This window comes from Penicillium subrubescens, assembly GCF_028828155.1.
Source record: "Penicillium subrubescens strain IBT 31985 chromosome Unknown utg000006l_segment0_segment0, whole genome shotgun sequence".
Lineage (NCBI taxonomy): Eukaryota > Fungi > Ascomycota > Eurotiomycetes > Eurotiales > Aspergillaceae > Penicillium > Penicillium subrubescens.
In genome coordinates this window covers 1,362,205-1,382,863 of record NW_026643156.1, presented here as the reverse complement: position 1 = coordinate 1,382,863, position 20,659 = coordinate 1,362,205, and the positions used below count along the sequence as shown (strand labels likewise).

General features: G+C 38.4%; 1 protein-coding gene across 1 annotated transcript; it reads left to right on the top strand.

The window, feature by feature from the left end:
• Window positions 1–13,353: 13,353 nt before the first annotated feature.
• Window positions 13,354–14,457, top strand: N7473_008994 (uncharacterized protein; the record flags this gene model as incomplete). Its single annotated transcript, XM_057154933.1, has 1 exon — window positions 13,354–14,457. The coding sequence occupies one exon, from the start codon at window positions 13,354–13,356 to the stop codon at window positions 14,455–14,457; it is 1,104 nt and encodes a 367-aa protein (XP_057006063.1).
• Between the last annotated feature and the right edge of the window lie 6,202 nt (window positions 14,458–20,659).

The following is a 20,659-nucleotide window of genomic DNA, read 5'->3' as shown; positions in this document are numbered from 1 at the left end:
GATTGATGCTCCGGTATTATAGCACTATATGTCGTTTTTCTTAGCAGAGACCTAAATTGTGCTTATTGCCTTACTATCGTTACTTCGGAAGATGTTATTGGTTTGCTCTCTCGGAATATATGCTGAAAATGTATCTCTTTTAGTCGATTTAGGCGATTCGTCTGATTCGGCTATTTCGTCTGATTCAGATTCATCTGATTTTTGATGCTTTTTGATTGTATGCTGGTAGGCCTTCTTAAATCCTAGTGAGTATTCATATCGTTGTTTGAATGCTTGCTGGGCCTTTCTGCTAGGCTTCTAATCCTTTGGCCTGACTAGCGGGTTGATATAGCTGCATTGATCAAAATCGTGATAGCCGTTGCTTGGTGGACCCTTGTATGGGCAGGCGCCCTTACCCTTTCGGCCCGGTTTCGTTGGTGTTTCGTTTGATTCCGATTCTTTATCAGGGTTTCGGCCCTGATAGGTTTGGTGTGCAATCTGTCGCCTATTGTGTGTAGACGGTGCAATTGGTCGATATTGTTCGACGAAGAGATTAACTAATTCAGTGAGTGTAGGCCGCTGTAAGCCCTGAAGGATTGTATTGCACCAGAATGTGTAGAAGCCTTGGTCGCTTGGTTGAATAGCCTCTAGGAAGTCGTAGACTGAAGCGAGAGGGTCTTGGAAGTGAGAGATATTGGCCTGACTTCCTTGTGATTTGCAAATAATCCACTTTTGGCCCTATGTGGTAAGTTGAGAGGATTTAGATGGTGGCGCTTGGCGCTTAATTTTATCCCAATCACGCAGGATTTGCCGATTCTTCGATTGGTCTGATCGGGCGAATGTAGCGCGTAGCTGTATGATTGCGTCGCGTGGTGATAGGCTGTTGATTATCTTTCTTCCTTCAGGTGTGAGAGATGATTGAATACCTTGCTTAAGAGACTGAATTAATCGTATGTATTGCTTAAAATCAGACCTAGACGAATTGTATTCGTTAAGAAGGATTCTATAGATAGATACTTGATTTAGTGTGAGATTAATTAGGCGTGTAGGTAAGGGTTCATTAGATGTGAAGGTATTAGACGGCTGCCTGGCTATATCAGATATCTGCGGCTTTATCGGTTCCTGCGGCGGCGTAGCAGGCGGTTGATCAGGATTAGTGTATTGCCACACACTATTTTCTACTGCATAGTCTTGCACAGCAGTAATCCAGGAGGTCTAGTGTACGTGGCTTTTCAGTGGATATTTAAGCTAGGTGGCTTGTAGATCGGTTGAATCTATTACTTGTAAGATGTAAGTGATAGAAAGGTAAGGTGAAAGTGAAGGTACAGTGAGATATCCGAAAGCTTTAGCAAAGGGCTGCGGCAATCGGGCTTATAACTGTCGGATTTACGCCGTGTACATAAACCCTGAGGCGTGTGCTTGTAGGCGCACACAGGTCGATCGAATACCACGATTATGGAAGAGTGACGAAAGTGCAATAGAGGTGGGTCGGCAGCGAATAGGTTGAACAGTGGAGGGTCAACACAGTTAAATCAGAATTGCCTTGAGCTCTATTGGTGAGTGAAAATGGTGTCAAACTTGTTCAATTTAACTAGGGAAACAGGCAGTATTTATAACTTTGGGTATATAGCAGAATGTCAAGAAAAAAGACTGATAAAACTCTCAGAGTAACATGGGGGATACGAGAGTGTTAGGAAACTCGTTGTTCTTTCTATTTGATAAGATAGTTGATATCTTATTATCATATCGTGTAGTGGTGGATATCCGATTGGTCCGATGTGTATTGCTTATCTACACGCTCAGTGCGGGGTATCGCACATCCATATGTTGACAGTTACTAATTATAAGTACGCTTACCTCGAATATCCTATACTTTAAAGAGAACGAAGATAGGGATAAATCGATTAGTATAATCGATTAAAGGGAGCTTAGGCGTATACACTATCTCTTTAATATATAAGTAAAGCTAGCTTATACCTTTAAGTAGATATACCTTATTAAGGTAGGTATAGACCTTAAGGAGCTTATTAAGTAACTTTAAGGCGAAGACCTAAAGACTTAGCGCTAAAAGACTACTATATAGTCGTTAACTTTAAGGTTTAAGGGCTAGAGTATTAAACTTAAGGGTCTTATATAGTTCAAAGAATATATTTATATCCTTATAGGAAGTAACTTAAGAAATATATTAATAAGTATATATTATAATAACCCCCTTACTAGCTACTTTAATTATATAAGAAGGGTAAGACTGTTGGCACAACCTCGATTTACTGGCGGCACGACCTTTTGCCTGATTTCTGCCTGATCTTTGCTAAGCCTTATACACCTTACAATTACCAATTTAACCACCCTCTTTCTTATTACACACACGTATCCCTTAGCCTACCCGCAGGCCTTAGCCTTAGCATCCCCTATCAAAAAAATACAGGCTTAACCTAACACTTTAGGGTAAGGGTCTTCTACGTGATAATTCTAGGATATTATATAACGTTTAGGTAGAACTAGCTATCGGATTAAAAGATATAAAAGATCCGACCGAAAAATATCAAGATTTCGGGTACTTAAGGGGGTGCGAAAAAAATCGTGTACCCCCCTACCCCCCGGTGTATAGCCCGAATATATTTAAGGTTATGTGATTATAGCAGGGCTAGTAGGGGGTTATATGATAGGCCTAGTAGTAAAGATAGAAGAGAAGAAGGAAAGGATGCGTGTGTGTATAAGGCGAAAGAGGGTGGTGAATTGGTAATTGTAAGGTATATAAGGCTTGGTAAAAATCAGGCAGAAATTAGGCAAAAGGTCGTGCCGCTAGTAAATCGAGGTCGTGCTAACAGTAAAACCCTATAAGAACCCTTAAGCTAATAAAAAGGAAATATTATTAGCTAAATATCTATATAGATATTGCTAAATACGTCCGGGCTTATTAGACCTATTAAGGTATTATAGTAAAGAGATATAAGCTATATAGGAAGCTATAGCTACTCCTAATTCATTTAAGGCCTTTCTTAGAAATTTTAATAGACTTTATAATAGGCTTACTATTAATAACCTATAAAGGGAAGCTAGTTAATATAATCCTAGTTATTATTAATAGGTTTACAAAATAGTTACTATTCCTTACTATTTCTACGACGATTACTATAGTAGAACTTACTAAGATCTTCTATAATTATATTAAGCTACGCTTTAAACTACCTAAAGGTATTATTTTAGACTAGGGGTCCCTATTTATTAGTAAGTTTTAGTTAAATCTATATTACCTTACCTAAGTACGCTTAAGGCTTTTAATAGCGTTTTACCCTTAAACTAATAGTTAAATAAAGCGTATAAATTAAACACTTAAATATTATCTTTGATATTTTATAGCTAATAACTAAGTTATATAGCTAAACCTCCTTAGATCTACTAAGTTTGTATATAATAACGTAGCGAATATAATAACTAACGTCTCTTTATTTTAAGTATTAATAGGCTACTTACTAGATTTCTATTAACGTTTCGAGGGCGAAACTTCTTATAGAGAGGTTCTAGTAATATCTATACGAATTAAAAAACTTAAAGCGCTCTATTAAAAGCTATAGGAATACTAGTAAAAGGTAAGCGAAATTATAATAAAATATTATAATAAGGATTATATTCTTAAATAGTTTAAGAAGGGAGATCTTATTAACTTATTAACTAAGAACCTAAGGTTAAAAGGAAGTAGGAAACTAACTCTCTACTTTATTAGGCCCTTTTAAATCTTATAGATAATTAAAGAATAAGCTTATTACCTAAGCTTACCTTAATAGTATAACTAAATCTATAATATCTTTTATATATCTTTACTTAAGCTATAGCGAAATCTCTATAGAAAGGATAACGAACCCTTACTAATACCTAAACTTAAAGAGGAGGATAAGTATAAAGTAGAAGAAGTACGTAATAAGAAGCTAATTAAAAGAGAAACCTACTTCCTTATTAAATAGAAGAGCTAGCCCTTAAAATATAATTAATAGGTCTACTATAAAGATATAAAAAACACTATAAAAGTAATATAATCTTACTTAAAATAAAAAGAAATAAAGAATTCCCTAGTTACTAAGAAAAAGTAATAAAAATATATTAAATCCCTAGCGAAAGCTAGTAAAATATATAGATAAAGGAAGCCTTAAGAGTAACCTTTAATTAGATTATTAATAAGGAGATCTATATAAAAGATCTTTACTAGAAAAGTAACGAATAGCTACTAAAACTATAACAAAAGTACCTAGCTCTATTAAGTAAAAAGGAGGGAAAAGATAACCCCTAAATTTCCTTTAAGGGTAGAGGAAAATTAATTATAGTCCGCTCCTTTAACTTATCTCTGCTAATAGAAATATTACTATTATTATTTAAATCCTAGTTATCTTAGGCCTTATAAACTACCTACAAAATACTATCGAAAAAGGCACGTTTTCTTAGAGTCTAAGTAATATATCCCTTATCCCTAGGAAGCAAGCGAAGGAGCTACTTTAAGAATTATATAGCCTTCTCCTCTTTAATATCGAAAGGATTAGGAGTAGGAATAAAGGGAAGTTTAGAGTAATAAGCTATAAGGAACGTATTATAGTTAGTATAGTTTTACTAGCGAAATAGTAGTTAAAATATACCGAAACCTATAATCTATTAACTATACCTTAATATATACCTTATTCCTAGTTAACCGATACTCCTTATAGTAAGCCTACTCCGAAACGTCGAAGTAATACGCTAGTTCCTTTATAAATTTAGCAGCCTTTTAGCAGACCTCTAAGGGATATAGCTACTTTATAAACTATTCCGGGTTAACCGGGTTAACTATCTAAAACACCTACTAAGCCTACGCGAATATAAGATTTAAGTCCTAGTAATCTCCTAATATCGTAGTTATAGCTTATAGAATTATTAGCTTTTATCTCTAAAGAACTTAGCGAAACCTATAGGAATATATATCGAAGTATAGCTAGAATACTACTTATATAAAACTAAAGCCTTAGTATCGCGAATATACTCTATAGCGAAAGGTAAGCCTAGGGTTACGTCCTACTTAGCGATCGTTGTATATAGATAGTATATATACTAGAGGATTATTATAAAAACAGGGTTATCTAGGAGAGGACAAGTAGTAGTATAAGTTCTAGGAGGTATCGTAAGGTTTTTAGGAGCGAATAGATAGGGAAACGATAATAAAAGGGTACGTCTTAATAAGGGTATAGGAAAAAGAGATAGAAGAGGATAAAGGAGGAAGAAGAAAAGGAGAGGGTAATATTAACGATATTAACAAAGAAACGCGTTTCCTTTATTTACCCCTCTACTAGGTAACCCCCTAGTATTAACCTTCCCTTTTTTTAGCCTATACGCTCCTTCCTTATTTAACTACTACTCTTTATAATTATTTACGCGTCTGTTTACCTCGCTTAAGGGCAAGCGATCCTTAGAGGGAGGATAATTGTTATAATATATCCTAGTATAAGGTTATTCCTAAGTGTTAGTGCCTTAGGCTTCCCGGGCCTAATAAGCCGGCAGGCTTTCTGTAGAGGCTCGCTAGGGCTTCGGTATTAGTACGTGTACGAACTCCTGCAGGGAACACCCTTAACAGAGGTTATATAAGCCTCGTGTTTTACCCCGCTCCTATTTCCCTACCAAGAATATATCTCCTTCCTGTTTGAGCGATAAGACTGTATATAAATTAACCTATGTTAAAGAGGTTTTACGATCCTTAAGAAACAGTCTTTGACTATCTCACACTATTAACTTAGCTCTATTTCTCCTACCTGATTGACAGGCCTCTATCCTGACTTATAGAGTATATCCTTACACGTATACACTATCTCCTTAATATATAAGTAAAGCCTACTTATACCTCTAAGTAGGTATACCTTATTGAGGTAGGTATAGACCTTAAGGAGCTTATTAGGTAACTTTAAGGTAAAGTCCTAGAGACTTAACGCTAAAAGACTACTATACAGTTATTAACTTTAGGGTTTAAGGGCTAGAGTATTAGACCTAAGGGTCTTATATAGTTTAAAGAACGTATTTATATCCCTAAAGGGAGTAACTTAAGAAATATACTAATACGTATATATTATAATAACCCCCTTACTAGCTACTTTAGCTATACAAGAACCCTTAAGCTAATAACAAGGAAATAATATTAATAGGTTTATAAAATAGTCGCTATTCCTCGCTATTTCTATAATAATTACTATAGTAGAACTTATTAAGCTTTTCTATAATTATATCGAACTACGTTTTAGACTACCTAAAGGTATTATTCTAGATTAAGGGTCCCTGTTTACTAGTAAGTTTTAGTTAAATCTAGGGTCAGGTTAATGGCACTACATGAACGTTACTCACACTACAAACTAGGCCCTTTTCGGTTAACGTCCGCCCCACCACCAAAAGGTACATTTAAGACCTACAGAAATATCGCTGTCTTTATGTGCAGTCATATTCCTCTGGTTCTTATGATAAATAGCCATAATAATTATCGAATAATAGGTAAACATATAGTGACATGCTCGAAGTAAATACTGACCCTAAGAGCGACCGCAAAAAAGGGCTTATTATTCATAGAAATATCTGGACAGAAGCCTTGGTAGACCGTAGTTGTTTTTTTTAGGTGTCGGATGTACCTTTTTGGTGGTGAAAAGTTGCCAAGGCGGGTACTGACCCAAAAAGGTTTAGTATGTAGTGCGAGTAACGTTCATGTAGTGCCATTAACCCGACCCTAAATCTATACTACCTTACTTAAGTATAATTAAGGCTTTTGTTGGATTTACGCCGTGTGCATAAACCCTAGGGTGTGCTTAGAGGCGCACACAGGTCGATCGAATACCACGATTATAGAAGAGTGACGAAAGTGCAATAGAGTTAGGTTGGCAGCGAACAGGTTGAACAGTGGAGGGTCTATATAGTATCGAGACGGTGTGGAGAAGAGAGGTGTAGTGTGAAGAAGAAAGAGTGGTGAAGAGTGAAGTTGGAAGACTGAAGAGGAAAGAAGAATAAAGTTCCAGCACTGGAAGAGATGGCCAGAGGAGGTATCAGGTAGCCAGAGGGGTTTGAAGGTAAGCGGAGGTGATGGATAAAGCTGTCTCTTGGAAGAGGGAAAGAATCGACGCGTGTTGTGGTGGGATGAGCTGATTTGAAGATGACGAGGCGCCGCGGTCAAAGAAACAAGGAAAGATGGAGGACCCAGAGAGTCTAGACGAGCAGCCTTTCCTATCTGAGGACTCCGTCTCGCACTTCTTGCCCTTGATGACCTCTGATCCGTTTCATCGCCAAGAGGCTTGTGTTTTTTGGAAGGCTCTGGAGCCCGGGGTGAGGATCTGAAGAAGAAGGAAGTGTTTGGAGAAAAGAGTGAGAAAGGGAAAAGGACCGCGGTCTGATGATGTTTCTTATTTCACGGCGCGGGGATCAGAATTGCCTTAAGCTCTATTCGTAAGTGAAAATAGTGTTAAACTTATAACATTGTTGTTAAACTTGTTTAATTTAACTATGGAAACAGGCAGTATTTATAACTTTAGATACCCGTGGCACTGACCACCCAACCCCTACCGGGATTGGGTGGTCCAACTTCCAATACAAAAAACTTTCCAACGATAAAAATCACCCTATTTCCTTCTAATCTACTCTCTTCGCCAGCCACCACCATAGCTAATTCTTATTCTGAAGAGGAAGGCCGTATTATTAGTGCCTTAGAAGCCTATAGAAGTAAAAAAAAATAAGAAAACTTTTAGTATTAGCGCGCAAGAATCGCGTTTACAACCCGCGCGCCCGGCAGCAAATCTGCCTATTAGCTAACTATTTATACCCTTAGTGAGCTATCCCCTTCTCTATCTTCAAAAATATAAAAAGGCTCAAAAAGGCGATCAATATCACTGCTAGTAAGGGCCTTTCTCCTTAGTTCGGCTAATTTTGCTGCTACAGCTTCTTCTTTAGTAAGCTTCTTCGTATTCTCCCTACGTACCCGCCGAACCTACTACTAATTCTCCTCTTTAGTACGTATAGCGATACGCGTATTAGTATCCTTAGTAGTAAGTACTTTAACCTTAGTAATCTAGCGCTTAGTGCGATTAGTAGTTATATAACTACTGCGGACCTCAATAGCCTTAGTAAGGAGGTTATACTAGATAATAACCTCCTTGTATTTAGTAATAGTCTTCGTTTCTAAGCGCGTCTATCGCTGTTCGACTTTCTTAACCCTACTAGGTCAATCTAGTAGACTATCTATAGCCTTCTATAGCTTCTACTAGTATTTTTTAACACTTCTTAAGGTTTCCGGTTACTTAATTAAGCTTAATAATAGAGTAAGCAAGGTAACCCGATTACCCTATAGAGGCTGCAGCTAAATACTATATATATTATTACTAAGGATCCTATCGAAGCCTATAAGTAGTATAAATTCCCTCTCCTTACGCTTAGTAAATAGCTTTACTACTAAATCAGGATTAAATAGGTAAATTTCTGGCTTCCTAAAGCTCCTACGAATAATATAAGGGGTAAAGGTCTTATTACGAATTTTATAAATCCCTTATAGGAATACTAATTTATTAGTCGGATCTCTAACCTATTAAAATACTATATAATTCTAGCTTCTAAATTCAGTCTTATATGTAAGGAACGTATTACTATCTAGCGGCTAGATAAGATACGTAGTATACAAAATAAAGTAAAAGGGTAAGATTTTAGCTTACCTATAGTATTCGAGGAATTTAGTAGTTAAGTACGTAGTATACCTATTAAAGAGTAATAAGCGTAGCTTATCTAATAATTAGTTGTTTATTAGTATAATATTACCTTTAAAAGTACAGCGATTATATATTATTTACTCTTTTTAGCGCGATTTATAGTATATTTATTAAAATACTAAAGCTATTTAAATATAAGATCCGAATTTATATAGCTAGTCTTAGCTATTAATATAACCTAATCTAGATCTAGCGACTCGTTAAACTATCTCTCGAGTAATACACTACCTTAAAAGATAAAGAAGGGTAGTAATACAAAGCTACTAGCGGAGATATATTTAATTAAGGTAAGACTCTCCTGTTTATTAACTATAGCGTAAGCCCTTCTACGCCTAACTAAGCGAGTATAAGAGGGCTACTACCTTAATATAAAGCTAGTTTTATCGAAATTATAGATATTATAGTACTTAATCTACTTAATTATTAGTTTTAAGCTATTAAACTAGTACTATATTATAGTAGCGGATACCTTCGCTCTCTCTGATTTAATCTGCTTATTAGTAATTAGGAGAAGACTAGGGTTAATCCGCTTAATAAACAGATAAGCCTACTAGTGATTAACTAGCTTTAGCTTAAAAGGGATATTTTAAGCTTTAGCTAGCTGTAAGAGGATTACTAAGGTTTTTAGCACAGTCGTATTAAGATAATCCCTTTCGTACTGCCGCTAAAGAGGGAAATTTACAAGATCCTTGATATCCTTCCTATTTAGTTTAATATTAAAGCGGCTTAAGCTATTAATAGTATTCAAAATTGTACCCTCTTAGGCCTCTGTAAGTAGGCGTAGGCGATTCTAATTGCTAATTTTTGACAGAGTACTGAGAGATCTTCTTCGTAGGCGCTAGTAAGGAACGCTATACTCGCGCGCTAATACAGAGAGATTTCGATTTTTACTACTTCTATAGGCTTCTAAGGCACTAATAATACAGTCTTCCTCTTCAGAATAAGAATTAGCTATAGTGGTAGCTAGCGAAGAGAGTAGATTAGAAGGAAATAGGGTGATTTTTATCGTTGGAAAGTTTTTTTTATTGGAAGTTGGACCACCCAATCCCGGTAGGGGTTAGGTGGTTAGTGCCACGGGTATATAGTAGAATATTATAGGAAAAGACTAATAAAAATCTTAGAATAATATAGGGGTATACAAGAGTGTTAGGAAACCTGTTGTTCTTTGCGTTATAATATAACAGTTGATATTTTTATCGTATTATGTAGTCGTGCTCTAGGATATTGATACGATTAGTCTGATATATATTGCTTATTAATACACTTAGTGCGGGGTATCGTATATCTTTATATTAATAGCTTTTAATAGCGTTTTACCCCTAAACTAATAGTTAAATAGAGCGTATAAACTAAACGCCTAAATATTATCTTTAATATTTTATAGTTAATAATTAAGTTATATAGCTAAACCTCCTTAAATCTACTAAGTTTATATATAATAATATAGCGAACGTAATAACAGACGTCTTTCTATTTTAAGTACTAATAGGCTACTTACCTAATTTCTATTAACGTTTTAAGGGCGAAACTTCTTATAGAGAGGTCCTAGTAGTATCTATATAAATTAAGAAACTCGAAACGCTCTGTTAAAAGCTATAAGAACACTAGCAAAAGGTAAGTAAAACTATAATAAAACACTATAATAAGGACTATATCCCTATATAATTTAGGGTAAGTCTAGAGGCACCACCCGAGAAATCTGGCGGCACCACCTAGGGCCTGATTTCTGCCTGATTACTGCTAAGCCTTTCACGCCCGTTAATTACCAATTTCACTACCCCCTTCCTTCTTACATACACGCATCCGTTCTACCTTATCTTCTATCTTCTACTACTACTAGGAAAGTTATATAACCCACACACAGATTCAAATTAAAATCTATCTACTAGTTAGGCCAATTCGCTACTTAGTAATCTGCTGTGCCTTTCTCTTTAATTTCTTCTCCGCTATCACTAATTTCTTAGCCTTCTGACCGCGGCTAGCCCTACGCCCTTGCCGAAGTTTTGTCTCCTAGTTTAATAGTATTCGCCTTATCGATATATTGGTTCTCTTTAAAGGCGGTATTACTATAATTCCTATAGTTTTATCTATAGAAACGTAGGTACCTCGCCTTCGCTTTACCTTAAACTTCCGACCGGTAATATACTTTCCCCCCTATCTTTGCTAACGCTTTATAGTCTCTAGTAACTTTAGCCGTCTAACCCCCTTTACCCGAGCTAGCTTATTAATCCGAATCCTTCCTATCTTTCTGATTCGCTGCCGATTCGTCCGAAATACCCGATTTAGTAGGATTAGCTAGTGTCGGATTTACGCCGTGTGCATAAACCCTAGGGCGTGTGCTTGTAGGCGCACACAGGTCGATCGAATACCACGATTATGGAAGAGAGACGAAAGTGTAATAGAGGTGGGTCGGCAGCGAACAGGTTGAACAGTGGAAGGTTAACACAGTTTAATCAGACTTGCCTTAAGCTCTATTAGTGAGTGAAAATGGTGTTAAATTGTTGTATTTAACTAGGGAAACAGGCAGTATTTATAACTTTGGGTACATGGCAGAATGTCAAGGAAAAGGACTGGTAAAACTCTCAGATTAACATGGGGGATACGAGAGTGTTAGGAAACTCGTTGTTCTTTCCATTTGATAAGATAGTTGATATCTTATCATCGTATTGTGTAGTGGTGGATATCCGATTAGTCCGATGTGTATTGCTTATCTACACGCTCAGTGCGGGGTATCGCACATCCATATATTGACAGCTAGTGTTGTTAGTTAAAATAGGACAGAAGAAGAGATTAGCTACTATCTATAAGATCTTTGATTATATAATTATATAGGAGATTAAGAGATTTCTAGTAGTATTAGGTATAAGAGGGTAATAGCTTCCCTACTTAGCTAAAACTCTGCTATATATTATAGACCTTTTGAATTACGCTTCTTAAGATTCGACTAATAAGATTGCGTAAAATTAGTATTTAAAGCTAGACAGGGTAATAGTGTATTTTGTCTTATATTAAGTTAAAAGCCTACGGATTTGTATAAGAAAACGACTTAAGAAACGACTTATATAGTTATAAGAATATCACTAGTTAAGGTACGAATTTCTTGCTTAAGCTTTGCGTAGGCTCCTTTTACACAAGAAGAAGTAAGCTTATTATAATAGATAATTCTGTTAAGATAGTAGCGTATAAATTGCTTTGCCCTCTTACTAAACCGCTACTTTCTAATATATTCTATTGCTAATTAATAGATTAGGTCGCTAAGGGCTTCTAGAAAAGAGGCCTTTCTTACTTCTATCCTATCTTCGGTAGGCTTAAGGATAATCTATATAAACTTAGCCTTAATAGATCGCTATTCCTTAATAGTCTTCTTTAAAACGTCTAAATTAAGAAGGGCTTATAAGAGTAATTACTTTAAAATTATTAGCTGTATATAAGTTAAATCTTTAAAGATCTCTCTATATACGTTAAGAAGAGAGTCTGCGTTATTAAAGAAGATAATACGTAAAGCTTAAATCTTTACTTATATAAGCTATATTTAAAGAGCTTAAAATAGCTAAAGATATAACGATTCTTGCTTATTATTATAAAGTAATAAGCTACGTAGAAGGTTTTTCCTGTTAAGGTTTATCCGATAATATTGATTATCAGTATATTATACCTAGTTAGCCTAAGTAAATTAGTTTTATCTTATCTTTCTCTCACTTTCCTCTTATCTTTCTCTTATTTATCCTATCTTACCGATTAGTCTTATATATAGTATCTATCTATAGAACATTTGGATAAACACGAAGAAATTGAAGGCTAATCCTTAAGATAAAAAGAATTCTAATTACTTGAGTTCAGCTGAGATGGTCAGTGCGGTGGTCGCGCGGCGGAGGGAATGACCCGAACTCACCCAGCTTCTCACCCTGTCTATTGCGCACTCACCCTAGCTCACCCTGGTCGCGCGACCATAAAGCGGCGCTCACCCACTTCTCACCCGCGCGGCACCCACCCGACTATCTGCCGCACATAAGCCACACACCATTTGCCAATCCTAGCAAATAAGGTAGTTTAGCTTGGTGGGGAAAGTGTGATCGCCACTTTATGGTCGCGCCACTATGCTTACTGTGTGCGCCGTAATGTGGCGTTGTGCTTGGTGATTGCTCGCGGAATTGGGTCCTTGTGAAGTCGATCGTAGCCAGTGGAAAGTCAAGATGTAAAACAACAAGGCCAGGATCCCGACCAAGTTATGGCTGATGGTGATGGGTGATTCACATGTGTTGTTTTTTTTTTTTTTTTTTTCGATTGCGAAGACGGCCAGAAAGGTGATTTGATGATTAGACACGGCTCTGGGCTAGACGGAATGGATCGGATGTATCAGCCATAAAAGATTCGCCCAAGACGTATAGTACTTCGGAGGAAGGATGGCGTTGGTCAAATATCCAATCTCGGGGATCGTTACCCTGGCATAGCGCATAAGGCGGGAAAAGGCATATGCCGTGCGGCTAAGACGGGGCAACCCCACACCTCGCGCTAGAGTTATCGTCCAACACCAGGCTGAAACCCCTTTTTTTTTTTTTTCACTGTGCACCTGATAACTCTTCTTTCTATTTTTCAAGGCGACTGTACATAGTGAGATGAACCCCGTATGGCTGACATTATGTTTATCTTCCTGCCCTTTTTGGTATTCACAAGGGGTTCCTTAGCCTCCAGCACATCAAAGCTGGAAGGCTGGCAGTTTGACGACAGGAGCCGCTCATCGTGGGACCTGGTGTGGACGTGTTTGTCGACGATTTTCGCCTGCACATGGACGGTTCTCTGTTTGAATGTCCCACCGAGGAGACACCATAACTCTCGAGGCGGCCAATTCTCTCGCCTCGCGAAAAAAGTCCTGGTGTGGCTGATTTCTGTTCTATGCCCGGAACTAGTGGCATGGATTGCCGTGGAGGAGTACTTTCGCGCGAGACAACTGGCCATTTACTGCAATGCTATCCAAGCCGAGGTGAACTCTGAGGTGAGCCGACGACCAACGCTATCACAACAGACAGAAGGCCCACAGAATAGTCAAGCGCAAATGCGGCCAGTCCCTGTGAAGTGGACTACTAGACAAGGCTTTTGTATAGAGATGGGGGGTTTGGCGGTGCAAACCCAAGATGCGTGGCTTTTTACCATCTCCAGAAAAACCATTGGCGCATTTGTACGTGCGGGCCTGGTCAAAGGCTCCGACTTCGATGATGAGGACATCAAGGATCAAGCCAGGGTGGATACTCTGGGGAAATTATTTACGGTCGCCCAAAGCGCCTGGCTTACCTGCAACATCATCGCACGCGTAGCATACTCGCTGCCTATCTCTCCGCTGGAGCTGACCACCGTCGCATACGTGGCCTTGGGGCTTCTGATTGCCGGCTTTTGGTGGCTTAAGCCGAAGGACATGACCACGTCGATCGCTATACCCTTGCAATGCAAGCGGGATGATCTACCAGTTGAGATTCTGCAAGTCATGGACGCAAGTCCAAAAAGCTGCATCCAATTACAAGCCGACGCAATCGCTCAGAATGCCGCCGCGGGTCACGCTACTGAAAGCCCTCCCTCTACAAGTGCAAACCGCAAAAAAACGTACGTGCTTGCTTATGAACCTGAACGCCTTCCCAAGTCTGCAGAGGACGACCTATCCCACGGTGCAAAAGCTTTGAATGTCACTTTCGCTACTTTACTGGTTATCATATTTGGCGCCGTTCATGTTGCTGGGTAAGACCTCCCCGTTTCCTTCTCCATACTTTATAGCGCAGGTCCTATATTCATCGCATTCCTTCAAATTATTACCTAGGATATTCAAGGCTGACTTGCATAACCCATAGCTGGAACTTTATTTTCCCCACTATTGCCGAACGAACAGCTTGGCGAGTGTTCTCATTGGTCGGGGTAGGAGCTGGAATGGCGCCTGGCGTTTTGGACCAATGGCCCTGGGTTACAGTGTGGTTAGGGAAGAAGAAATTACTTCCCTCGTGCATGAAAAGCCTCGGCGACCCTACCCAACGGAGGACACGGTTTGAGGAATTTCTTCCAAACTTCTTTGTCTATATCTACATGCTCACTCGGCTTGGGATTTTCGCTCTTACTTTGGCATCATTGAGAGCCCTTCCGGATAATATTTACATTACTCCGGATTGGCTTTCAAGCATTCCGCATATATAACACTACGGGGCAAGTCTCGTCCACTTTTATCAGTATATACCAAAATGGCAACATTCACACCAATGAACGATTCCGTCGGCGGCGCCTGCTGAGAGGTCAGACCTTAGACCCGACGTGTCCTACAGATACTATTGAAGTACAGTAACTTCTAAGGCCAGAAGGATAAGAGAAAGGAAAAGGCCGATGGACGCAGAGAGAAACTTGGTGCCGTAGCCAGAAGAGTGTTTTAAGTCTATTGTAGTCGGCTAGGGCAGGAAAGAGAGGATGGCCTGCGTAGGAGGGGTGAGCATCATCCTGAATCTAGGCTTCTGATTCGCTGTGTCCCGAGTTGTAGATGCCACTCGGCAAGGAGGGTGAGCGCGCAATCAGTGGGGTGAGATCCGGGGTGAGGGCAGGTGAGTCTCACCTTCTGTCGCGCAACTGATGTTAATTTTGCTGTTGCTGTAGATCTTGGACTTTAGAAAGATAGTCTAACTAATGTTGTAGCACAGTACCATCATTCGTCACTTGTAGGCGTTGGATATATATCCTTCAGACTTGAGCGCTTCTCGAATGTTGTGGCTGCCAAGAATGAGCCACAGCGAAGATCTGTGGACTAAGTAGGCTCCCGATGGAACAGAACAAGACGGTTTGTTGAACGCCAGTCCTCATATACCCGCTACTCCCGGATCACATAGGGCGGTAACTCTATACAAGCTTCCACCCTATGCAAAAAATAAGAACAGCACTTCGGTATGTCTAGCGTCCTCTCATCACCTTGCCTGATTCGACGCTCTTTCTGTGTTCCATTCCAATACATGCGTTGGTTGATTTGATTGTGGCTAAAAACTCATATTTGAAAGTCGTCTGGCTGCCTATGAACGGAATTTGGAGCCCGTCCAGCGATACCGCAACGGGTGCGGGCACCGGAACTACCCCAATCCCGGGATGAGAGTTGATCCCCATTGACGCGATAAGCATTGAGAAAGACTTTGACGGAATTTATCCCGGCGAAGTCACCGATGATATCTCAGAAGCTGCCAAATCCAGAGAACCCTGTCCTGATTCGAAGTCGTTATATTTGAGCACAGCAAGTTGATTGACTTGCATCCTTGGAGAATGAACTTGCTCTTCTGTGAGGACTTGAGACTCGTTGACAACATGAACCAAATTGACGCCGTTGACATCTTCCAAGAAGGGAGACGAGTGATCGAAGCTCTCGCGATAAATTTTGATATAACATAACAACCTCTCCTTCCTCTCCTGCTCCAACGTCAACAACCTCTCCATCTGCATCCTATCTTTATGCGGCACTTCCAACGCCGCATACAGCGGCTTACAGAGCATCGGCACATCACGAACACCCTTTTTAATTCCTGTGCTGGAAATAATAGTCCCACGTGGTGCTACGGCGGCGTACTCGTCAAAACAGGTAAAACGTTCGTCTGCGATACGTCGCAATACGGCTAGTAAGGCGCTCGTAGACTCCTTGGTGATATGCGGATTCGGAATATATATAGGATCTTGTTAACGGCACGACATACTAAACCACTTTCGGGTTAGCGCAGACCCACCACCAGAAGGTACACTCAACCTCTGTATAAACATGCCAAGCTATTTATGCATACATATCTCTATACATAAGAAATTTGTAATGTTCTATATAGTGTCACCTCGACCTTAGCAATATGCCTACGTAAGGGTCAGTAAATATTATATCCCTTGCTGCCACAACAATCACCACTCTATGGCAACGCCCTTTCCTACCTCTCTATATACCTCTTCCCTTGCATACCACACCTATCTCTTTAGCAACGCCTATTGTTTACTGCCTACCCCTTCTACTACCTAAAAGCCCTCTAGCAGCAGCAGTAGCAGCACTGCTATATCTTTAGGGCCCCCCTTTAGGGGCCCTGAGGCTATTAAATACTCACTATTCTTCGTTTTAGGCCCTTACAGCTATTCGAATAGTATTAATCCGTGAAGATTTCACTTGGATCTAACCCTCTCTAATTAATATTGCCCTCCTTCTATACCTAGCCGAAGCCTTACTAGCTAGAGCCCTCCTCCTACCCCTAATCGGACTAATCCCGGTTTAAACTAGTAAGGAAGCTCGCTTTTAAGCTTAATTATTCGCTACTTTCTATGGATACACTATTACTGTAAGCTATTCGAATACTTAATCGGTTTACCTATACTACGATCGTAGCAGCCTACCCTTAAAGCTAAAAGATCCTCTGGTTAGTAAGCCTGCTAAGCGATTATGCGCCTCTCGCTAATATAGTTACTACTTTACTGCCTATCTAGCGAAGGTTAATAGGGGGTGGTTTTTTACTGTAACAGAGGGTACTTACAGCGGTTATATCGCTTCTGAACTAGCTATATACCTAATATACCGTCGTAATTAGTTAGAAGGGCTTTAAGCGTAGGTAATAAACCTATTTATACTATATTGTACTACTTTAGAGGTTATCTATATTTTACGTAAGGAGGGGGCTTAGAGTAAACAAGTCGATAATAAGTCTTACGCTAACTTAATTAAGTGTAAGTCTGGAGGCACCACCCGAGAAATCTGGCGGCACCACCTAGGGCCTGATTTCTGCCTGATTACTGCTAAGCCTTTCACGCCCGTTAATTACCAATTTCACCAGCCCCTTCCTTCTTACATACACGTATCCGTTCTACCTTATCTTCCATCTTCTACTACTAGGACAGTCATATAACCTACACACTGATTCAAATTAAACCCTATCTACTCCCTCCGCCCTACCCCTCCCCCCTACCCCTACTAATAACTATAGATTCTTCACAGTCTATTTTACTACCTACACTACTACTAGACCCACTATAATTCTACGAAACCCGTAACCTTGCGAGGAAGGCCCTCTAGGAATCTGCTACTAACTAGGGTTTTGCCCTAGTAGTAAAGAGATCTGATAGAAAGAGGGTTAACCTACATTGTTCTCTTTGGCTAGATCCTATTAAGAAAGGTCCTTCGGTCTTATCTAAGGCTAAATCTCGCGAGGTTATTAAGATTAGGACTAATTGCCTACACAAGATTCAAATCTAGCTACGGAAGGATAGGAAAAATGTTATTCTAGACTGCTATAAGGTTATAGTTAAATATAGTAACCATAATTATAGCCTAATTCCACTAAATCTTCTAGTTAAACTTCGGTAAGAAGAGAGAGAAGAAAAGGAAGAGCGACTTATTAATTACTTTAAAAAAGGCCTAAAACCTATAGTAATCTTAATACTTTTAGGGTCTAAGAATAGTCTCCTAAACTTAAAAGACCTTTAAAATCTCTACGCCCGAACGAGATTAATTTTCCTTGCCGGTCGTATATCGATTGAAGCAGTGATAGAGGGCCTACCTAGGTAGATTATATAACACGAATTAGATAATAGGTAGCGGCTAATCAGAATCCTTTTTATCTTAAGGATTAGCCTTTAATTTCTTTATATTTATCTAAATGTTCTATAGATAGATACTATATATAAGACTAATCGGTAAGATAGGATAAATAAGAGAAAGATAAGAGGAAAGTAAGAGAAAGATAAGATAAAACTAATTTACTTAGGCTAACTAGGTATAATATACCGATAATTAATATTGTCAGATAAACCTTAATAAGGAAAACCTTTTACGTAGCTTATTACTTTGTTAATAATAAGTAAGAATTGTTGTATCTTTAGATATTTTAAGCTCTTTAAATATAGCTTATATAAGCAAAGATTTAAGCTTAACGTATGTAGAGAGATCTTTAAGGATTTAACTTATATACTCTGTCTCTAGTATATTATAAAGAATATTGAAACTTGTATACAGCTAATAATTTTAAAGTAATTACTCTTATAAGACCTTCTTAATTTAGACGTTTTAAAGAAGACTATCGAGGAATAGCGATCTATTAAGGCTAAGTTTATACAAATTATCCTTAAGCCTACTAAGGATAGGATAGAAGCAAGAAAGGCCTCTTTTCTAGAAGCCTTTAGCGACCTAATCTACTAATCAGTAATCGAATATATTAAAAAGCAGTAGTTTAGTGAGAGGGCAAAGTAATTTATACGCTACTATCTTAACAGAATTCTCTATTATAATAAGCTTATTTCTTCTTATATAAAAGGAGCTTACGTAAAGCTTAAGCAAGAAATTCGTACTTTAACTAGCGATATTCTTGCGATTATATAGGTCGTTTCTTAAGTTGTTTCCTATACAAATTCGTAGGATTTTAACTTAATATAAGACGAAATATACTATTACTCTATCTAGCTTTAAGTACTAATTTTGTGTAATCTTATTAGTCGAATCTTAAGAAGCGCAATTCGAAAGGTTTATAATATATAGCAGAGTTTTAGCTAAGCAGGGAAGCTACTACCCTTTTACACCTAATACTACTAGAAATCTCTTAGTCTCCTATATAATTATATAATTAAAGATCTTATAGATAGTGGCTAATCTCTTCTTCTGTCCTATTTTAACTAATAACACTAGCTAATCCTGCTAAATCAGGTATTTCGGACGAATCAGTAGCGAATAAGAAGGATAGGAAGGATTCAGATTAATAAGCCGGCTCGGGTAAAGGGGTTTAGATAGCCGAAGTTGCTAGAGACTGTAAAGCGTTAGCAAAGATAGGGGGGAAGTATATTACCTATCGGAAGTTTAGGGTAAAGCGAAGGCGAGGTACCTACGTTTCTATAGATAAAACTATAGGAATTGTAGTACCACCGCCTTTAAAGAGAACCGACGTATCGACAAGGCGAATACTATCAAACTAGGACACAAAACTTCGGTAAGGGCGTGGGGTTGGCTGCGGTCGGAAGGCTAAGAAATTAGTGATGGCGGAGAAGGAATTAAAGAGAAAGGTACGGCAGATTACTAAGTGGCGAATTGGCCTAACTAGTAGTTAGGTTTTAATTTGAATTAGTATATGGGTTATGTGACTGTCCTAGTAGTAGAAGATAGAAGATAAGGTGGAACGGATACGTGTATGTAAGAAGGAAGGGGGTGGTGAAATTGGTAATTAACAGGCGTGAAAGGCTTGGCAGTAATCAGGCAGAAATCAGGCCCCAGGTAGTGCCGCCAGATTTCTCGGGTGGTGCCTCCAGACTTACCCTTAATTAATCCCTATAAAGCGCAGATTCGCTTTAATATATAAGACCTTTATAACCTTCGCTATTACGCGCAAAAGCGGTTTCTTAAGGACTGCTTATCTATAGTAGCTCTTCTTTAGGGTTAGATAGTTAGAGAATTCGCTATAAAGAAGCCAAGGGGCTTCCCTAATAGCTTTAGTATATCTTTTATATATCTCTCTCTAGCCTTAATCTCCTTACTTAGTATCCTTCTCTACTATAGATTAACGCTATATATAAAACTAACTATTTTAAGATACCTATAGTTAATATTATTAGTAGGGCTACTAATAGTAGTATATTTACGTTAGCTATACGTTTATATCAGACAAGAAGGAGGATTTATACTATTAGATATAGGGGAACTCTATAATATCCTATATTCCTATTCGATACCCCTTCCTACTACTATTTTTTCTAATAACGTTAATAGCCTATTAGCTATATTAGCTATAGAGCTTCTTAAGATAAGAGCTTTACTTTATATTTAGTATATCTAAAAGAATATTAAGAAGAGATTAAGGCTTATAATTATATAGTATCTCCTTATCTATCTTAAGATAGAGGGAGATATTAGGAAGGAAATTAACGCAAAGTAGAAGGCTATAAAGTAGCTCTTTAATTAAGTTATCTTTATACCTATGATA